This window comes from Crotalus tigris, unplaced genomic scaffold (genome assembly GCF_016545835.1).
Source record: "Crotalus tigris isolate CLP2741 ecotype Arizona unplaced genomic scaffold, ASM1654583v1 scf7180000017638.2057652, whole genome shotgun sequence".
NCBI lineage: Eukaryota > Metazoa > Chordata > Lepidosauria > Squamata > Viperidae > Crotalus > Crotalus tigris.
The window spans coordinates 508,932-516,949 of NW_024096531.1; the positions used below are offsets into that span (position 1 = coordinate 508,932).

General features: G+C 42.2%; 1 protein-coding gene across 1 annotated transcript; it reads left to right on the plus strand.

Annotated features, from left to right (window-relative positions):
- Positions 1-4,035: 4,035 nt before the first annotated feature.
- Positions 4,036-5,876, plus strand: SMIM32 (small integral membrane protein 32). The gene is made up of 2 exons (XM_039334851.1): positions 4,036-4,074; positions 4,225-5,876. Exon 2 carries the CDS (start codon positions 5,156-5,158, stop codon positions 5,546-5,548), a length of 393 nt encoding a protein of 130 aa, XP_039190785.1. The 5' UTR covers positions 4,036-4,074; positions 4,225-5,155; the 3' UTR covers positions 5,549-5,876.
- Positions 5,877-8,018: the final 2,142 nt, after the last annotated feature.

Consider the following 8,018-nt stretch of genomic DNA (forward strand, 5'->3'; position numbering starts at 1 on the left):
GGGGAGGGAGATGCAATAGAAGCAAGTCTTCCAACAGCTAGGGGGCAGCAGCTGACCAACTTTTTCTTTACATAATTGCAATGGACAAGGTTTCTTCCTTCCTATTCTTACGAAACAACCCACAAGCTTTTAACTCAGAAATAGAGTTCCACAACATGGCATGGCATCATAGAGATGATCATAGAGACATCCATAAAGGGATGTCAAAAAAGGGAAAATACCGGCCACACAACTAAACCTTACCTCTTTGTAATATGCAACACACACAGGCTTTAATTGCATGGTCACATCTGCTGTCTTGACTTTTTTGACACCCGCCCTCCTCATTCCCCCCATGATTGCCTGTGACTGCTGCTTTAAGTTTATATCTGTAGTAGTTATCCATACAGAGACAAACAGACAGACAGACAGACAGACAAAGACAGAGACAGACAGAAAGAGAGATCATCTGTATCTAGATATAAATATAAATATAGATATATAAAATATTTAAACTTAAATAATTAAATCATTTTGAATAATGTGTCCTATGTCCTCTTCTGTGTCCAGTTTTTGCTGGTTGGAAAGTGAAAACCTTATCACCTGAAACCCTGGATATTCTCATTCAAAGCGCGACTGACTGGAGATTCTGATACAATCATTCCTATACTAATTCAGTCAGACAGATCTGCAAATCTTGGGGGGGAGGGTGTTCAAAAATTCACAATTTCTTTCTTTCTTTCTTTCTTTCCTTATTTATTCATTTATCCTTTTATTTATCTGTTTATCTATCTATAGTTATATATCTATTTCTATCCTATCCTATCTATCTATCTATCTATCTATCCATCTACTTCTATCTATCTATCTATCTATCTATCTATCTATCTATCTATCTATCTATCTATCTATCTTTATCGGAATAACTTCTCTGCAGCTGCTTCCTAGAAACTAAGAATGAATTGCTGTAGGCTGCTTTTCATACCGAGAATAAAATCCTTCATTGTAAAATCTCCCCCACAGACATTAAAGAAATGCAGCTTATATTAATTGTCCCTCCCCATCGCCCAGGTAATGATCAGTAAAGTGGGAGACAGTGTGATGTAGTAGTTCTGTGGTCAACTAGGAGCTCCAGGTTCTAGTCCAGTCTCACCCACAGAATTTGGGTGACTTGGGACATCCCCCTCTTTCAGCCCAAGCTACCCAGCAGGGTCACAGAGGCATGGGAAAGGAGGAGGAGGGAGGAGGAGGGAGCACCATATATGTCACCATGAGCTCCTCTACAAAAAGCAGGATACAAATTTAACAATAAAGAAAAATTAATGAATAAATGGTCACAGTATCCCACCAAGGGACAAGAGACTGTGTACTATGAGATCATTTAAGAAGACAATGTCAGCACAGTAGTAGCAAAATAATAATAATAATAATAATAATAATAATAATAATAATAATAAGCCACCCCTCGTGGCAACGAGGCTCAAATATATTGAATTTTTAAAACTATGTACAGTACGTCTGTCCATGACCAAGGCATTGTATGCATGCAGAACACACGTAGCAATGCGGTTTCTTATTCTTTTGTACCTTCCCATGTTCCTGCATCACCTAAACCTGCCCCACTGAGAACAGATTAAGTAACTTGGATCATTGTGTGGCACAACTGCACCCATTCCTGGATCAGGAGGGTTCACAGTCACTCTTGCCCTAGTCACCTCTAGCTTGGACCACCACAATGTGCTGAACAGGGGGCTGCCCTTGAGGACGCTTCAACACAATACAGTGGCGAAGGCAGTCATGCGTGCCTCTAGAATAGCAAATGTCATACCTCTGCTCTGCGAGCTGCATTGGCTGCCAGTTTGCTTCCAGGTCCAATTCAAGGTGCTGCTTTTAAAGCTTTAAAGACTTTCATGGCATGGGACTGGATTATCTGAGGGACTCCCTGGTTACATCGGTCCACCTCTTCAGATGAGTCAGGGAAGGCATGCTTTGGGTCCTGTCTGTGAGGAGATGAGCCTTCTCTGCCATGATTCTGTCTTACGGAACATTCTTCCCACCCCCCAAGTGAGATTAATTCCATCCCTGTTAATGTTCTGGAAGTCCCTCAAGATCTGGCTATGGTTTCAGGTATGGACTGGTGGAATGTAGTCAGGATTCCTAGGAGGGAGGGGCTGTATTACAGAGAAGCAAGAAAACTGTGAAGTTTAGTTTGATTTGGAGAGAAAAGGTTAAGAAGCCTCTTGCCCAGAAATTCTCAGAATATATGTTATATGTATGAGTGGTGTGCTTTAGTTTGGCAAGATTTCTATCTATTAGTGAGGAACAGTAAAGGAAACTGTTCTAAGTATCTCAGAGTGTCTTTCTTGATTTTTGAAGCCTGGCATCTGGAGTCACAGGGAACCAGGGACATTCTTAAATGTATTATATAAGATATAGCTGGTATATTCACTTTCTCCATGTACCTTGTGGTTTGTATATTTTAATTGTTAATATTTTAATTCTTAATAATAATTTGTATGTGTTTGTGTGTATGTGTGTGTGTATATATATGCTGTAAAATGACCTGCTTCCCCCTTCCCAAGGCTCTGAATTTGCTTGTTTCTTCCTTCCATTCACCGTTGATGCCTTTGGTACTGAGTCTTTTAATTTGGAAGCCTGACAACAGGGCCTCTTCATTTATAAATTGTGCTTCGTAAACTGCTTGTGCTGGAGACAGAATACATTAAGTTGAAATAAATAAAGACCAGCGTTATTCAAACGAAGAAAGCCTTGGAAATATTCAAATCACTGTATGTCTCTTGTATGTTAGATCCTTGATAGTAACCATAATGTTGTGGGGTTGAATCATATGACGTGGAGTTGAAGCTCAGACTGTAATGGGGCTAAAGATACTACGTAGTGAGTTTTTGGCAAAGACACAACTATGCTTCATCACTTCTGTGGGGAGAATGCCAAGGAAGCCAGAGTGGAAAGGAGTAGAAGGAAAAAACAATGTGGTCTGTAATGTGATGTCAATGACCACCTCATTTATTACATCTAAGGGCATAAGAAAGCAAATTAATTCCTCTGTCCCATCTACCACTGAACGGTCAGCATTAAAATCACTGGGTTAATGTGGACAAAGAAGCACAAGATGTTTGGTAGTATCAGTTATGATTTGAGATTTAGCAGGCTATAAGTCAGAGTAGAAGTCCTTCCTTCCTTCCTTCCTTCCTTCCTTCCTTCCTTCCTTCCTTCCTTCCTTCCGTCCTTCCTTCTTTGACTACTCTTTTCTTCTTAGAGATAAATTATTTGGCTCAAGGGTATAAAATAAGCAGCTTCTTTCAGAGGAAGCAGGGAGAAGAATTGGGGAGGGGAAGGGGAGAGCTTTTATTTACATTTGACAAGAGCTGCTGACTTTTAGGAAGCCAAAGACATCTTCTCCCATTTACAGATTCATTTCTTGCCTTTGAAATCTTGAAATTCTTCCCAAGCACACACATCTGATGCAATACCAAGTCTTGTGTGGCCTTGTGCGATCTAAGTAGGAGCTACTTCCCTGTTTTTGTCCACTGTCCACCAGTTAATTGTGGAGCCAGCTCCCCGGCACTGAAGCTCAGTTCTTTCCGTTGTGTAAAACTTCCTCGATCTGTTCCCCCCCCCCAACAAGGGTTCCATTTCAGCACCCCCGGGGAACACTGTTGGGGAAGGCTACCATCACGAGAAGACGGTGGTGAAGGGCTTTCTTCTCCCCTCCGCACCCCCCACCAAGAAAAGGGATCTTCTCCTGGGATTCTGTCTCCCTCCAATCGACTGCCTTCATTTGTCTGGACTTTCGCTGCAGTGTTAACACAACCTAATGACACTGAGAGGGTGCGAATGGGAGGGAGGGAGAGGGAGAGGGAGAGAGAGAGGGAGGAGAGAGGGAGGGAGGGAGAGGGAGAGAGAGGAAGGCAAATTGATAAGAGAGATTTAGCTCCTTCACGGTCAGGCTGCAAAGGGCGCTGAGATCCGTGGGAAAGAAAGGAAGGAAGGAAGGAAGGAAGGAAGGAAGGAAGGAAGGAAGGAAGGAAAAGGAAGGAAGGAAGGAAGGAAGGAAGGAAGGAAGGAAGGAAGGTAGGTTTGGCGTCGCCCTCAGGGGTCCCGCGCCCATACATAAGCCAAGTCTAAAGAGGCGAGGCGAAGTCTTCGCCGCAGTTTACCCGTGTCTGGGGCGCAGGGGCTGACTGCTTTTTTCTTCTTCTTCTTCCCGCTCCACTTTGGAAGCCCCAGCCCTCGGGGATTTATCTCGCCCATTGCTGCCTCTCGTCGCCGCGTCCTGCAAGATGTCACAAGCGACAGACAGAGGCGACGCTGCCGCCTGCAACCCTTCTCTGCTGAGCAACGCAAGAGGGTGAAGTCTCGCTGCTGCAGCTTCGGCTTCTGCTGAGAACTTGGGGGGGAGAGAGAGAGAGAGAAAGAGGGTGTCACACTGGGATCTTGGAGAGACCGATTCCCCCCTTCCAAGGGAAGAAACCGCCCCCCCCACACACACACACACACTCGACCCCCCTCTGGCTTGTCCAGCCACCGGAGGCAAAAGAAACAGCTCTTGAGCGCGGGTCTTCCTTCGAGCAGAGGCACCGGAAAGCTGGAGTCCACTAATGCGACGCAGGGGCGGTCATTCCAGAAGAAAACGGGAGCTCGCCTCTGGAGACTCGGGCAAACGCCAAGGAAGACGGGGTGCCTTTTGGTGGACGTGAATTTCCCCAGCCTTGGAGACAGGGGCGCTTCTCCTTAAGACAAAGCCTGGAGGATTCTGTGGCGGTTTCCCTTCAAAGCAAGTGAGTGGCCTCCTGCCAACCTCTTTCCCTCTTTGCTTTCTTTGCCTTTTTTGTGGGGATCTTATCCTTAAGGAAGGGGTTCCGGGGTTCGTTTTCCAGAGCAAACCGAACTGCTCGGCCAAAGTTCCCAACTTTTAGGACCCCTCTGCTTCTCCGTGCAACCGGTCTGCCGGAGAATCGAAGCAAAACAAAGGGCCAGGACGTAAACTCCTTCCTTCTTCTGGGCTGAAGAACATCCCTAGATGGCTGATGCCACTGATGCCATTTCTGAATAACACTTTTTAAGGGCCCAACCTTCTTTTTAATTCTGAATGCAACTCTCGCCTGCGTAGAAGAACCTTTTCTTTGCCGTATACAGAGACATACATGCATGCATGCATGCATGCACGCACAAACCCGAAGCCCTGTTTCTGGATAAGCCACAAGGAAAATATTTAAGGAGGAAAATGTATGGAGAACTTCTCAATTCAACTACTGCAACTGATCCTCACCTGATCGTTCAGACCAACACTCCCTATCCAGGGAGCACCCACAGACCTATCAGCTCCTCGGGTTTTTATATGTCCACAGCCAGAGTGTTAAAAGAAGGTGAGATCAATAAGCCGGACTTGGTGACATATGTTGTCCTGTTCTTCTTCCTGCTCTTGGCTGTCACGATCATTGTACTTTTTATTAACTGCCAGCTGAAACATTCTTTTTTTGCTACACTTCCTTATGATAGATCCCTGCGAGAAGCTAGGAGCCCATGGAAAACGCAGGCTGTCTAATCTTCGGCAGAGTAAGAAGGGAGAGGGGAAAGTCTAAGCCAAGCTTTGTTATGACCAGCATCTTGTGAACTCTCTTATGCAATTTGCCATGGGGGGGGGGGTGTAATAAAGCCAGCTCTATACAAATGAAGATATTCTCTTCAACTAACTTCAATGCAAAACATGATCTGAAAGAGTCCTATTTCACATACACATGCATACTTTTCTGCATGTTCAAGATAATGACAAAAAGATGTAAATAAAAAGAATGTGTATGGATTTTCACGAGTCAGTTATTATCAACATCCATGTATGGATCGGGGTGCGTATGATCAATGATTTCAGACTGCGTATTAAATGTATGGGTATACCTTTCAGCAGTTCAACTCAATGTATAGCAGTGCTTGCACTGATAAACAAACTCTGATGCATTCTTGCCATTCTTCGCATGGTTTATTTGTTAGTTGGTGTACGTATTTAAATAATGCCATTAAGCTGTGCTGATGAAACTGGGATCTGCCCTCTCTTCTTTATTTTTTGGCCTTTTGTCCTAAGATATACATATCTTTTTTGCCTTTCATCCTAAGATGGAAGGTACTAAAAAAGAAAGAGAAATTCTAAAATCTCAGATCTGGCTTGATGTCAGGTTTGGTTTTTTTAAGAAGTATTATTAAATCTTGTTTTATAATTGGATTCTTTTGAGATAATTATATTGTTGCTGCTGTTGTCTACCTATGATCCCCAAACATATTGAAAGTGATTGCTTGCACTCAGGAAGCAGAACTGCTGAAATAATGACATTTACATGTTATAAATCTACTATAAAATCCCATAAACCCCAGAATCTCCGAACACAATTTTACTATACTCTGTAGCTTAATCCCTTTCCCCACTGCTAAACTGGAATGCTACCTGCCCTCCTTGAATCAGCAGAAAACCAATTGGCATCAAAGTTCTATCAATTCTGATCCTTCTCCTGCTTCTTAATTTTTTTTCTATCTATTGGGTGATAAAATCTGAAAGATTTTACCTTGATTGGGATTGCAATGTGGGATAATTCTACTTTAATACTCGAACAATTAAAGATAACTTAAGGCTGCTAACCTACATAGAATAGGAACAAGTTCAAAGCAATAGAAACAAAATAAGGGCTATACATGACTATGGAGCCCTTGGTGCTCTCTGAACATGGTGGTTTAGTAATGTTTCATTACTAAACTGGGTAACATCATCAGTGCACTAGTTTCTTACACTAGTCTATGAGGACCCATAATTTAACCCTGAGCTACAAATATTCTCTTTTATCAGTACTAGGCATGGAGTACAGCAGGAAACTGTATTGTCCAAGCACATCTTGAAGAAAGCCCATTAATCAGAGTTATTGTCTATTTCAGTAGGTGCCTAACAGGCTAACTTAATTATAAAATGAAATAAATAATGACTCAAACCAGTAACTCAATTGTATTAAACCATCTACATTGGAATAGAATACTCGCCAATCTGAGCACTTGAATACACATCTGTTTACTCAGAACTTGAATTCAGTGGGGTCTACACATCAGCAACTGGATATAGGTTAATTAATACAAAATATGAATTAATTGGAGGGGAATTGCAACAAGCTAAAGACTACCTTACATTACATATAGAAAGAGGTAGAAGTATCTTAAGCTGAGCCATAAGTCTAAAAATCGTTTATATAAAAAATATAAACATTGCTGTTTTATCCAGCTACATAATTTTAAACTTTCAAAATTTAAGCATGTGTTTATTAATCCTATTCTCTACTTTTAATAGTTGTGGTTTACCTGTAACTACTGAGGATGAAACGATATGTTGCTTAATTGCCCTTGCCAACTATGTGCTTTTATTCCTTCCCTCTAATAAGGTCCATTCTTTCTTTTAAAATAGTTACTTGAATATTCAGTATTTCGAATGGCAATTTCAAGAATTAAAGAGCAGTTCTGCATTTGAGTGCCTTGCTGTCCACTCATCAGTTTTCTTTGGCAAGTTACAGTTATGGAGGGGCCTATCCCAGGACATTGGCACAGCTTTCACTGGTATCAATTCAGCTATTGCAGTGTATGTAAAATTAACATGAAGTGTGTGCCACTGAGCAATAACAAACATAAAATAGTTTTTCACTGTTGATTCATTAGAGGGAAACTGACTCATAACATTGAGTATATTGTGGCATCCAGAATTGTGAAGGCTAGGATTAACCCAAATAACAGGCCACAAAGGTGGGCATTCAGACATATAACTAATATTAGTAATAATAATAGTAAAGTTGGAAGGGACCTTGGAGGTCATCTAGTCCAACCCCCTGCTCAGGCAGGAAACCCTATACCATTTCGGACAAATGGCTGTCCAGTCTCTTCTTAAAAACCTCCAGTGTTGGAGCATTCACCGTTTCTGAAGGCAGGTTGTTCCACTGGTTAATTGTTCTAACTGACAGGAAGTTTCTCCTTAGTTCTAGGTTGCTTCTCTC

Bases quoted from the DNA above. Each gene is read 5' to 3' on its own strand.
- SMIM32 (XM_039334851.1), top strand. From the start codon at position 5,156: ATGCATGCATGCACGCACAAACCCGAAGCCCTGTTTCTGGATAAGCCA.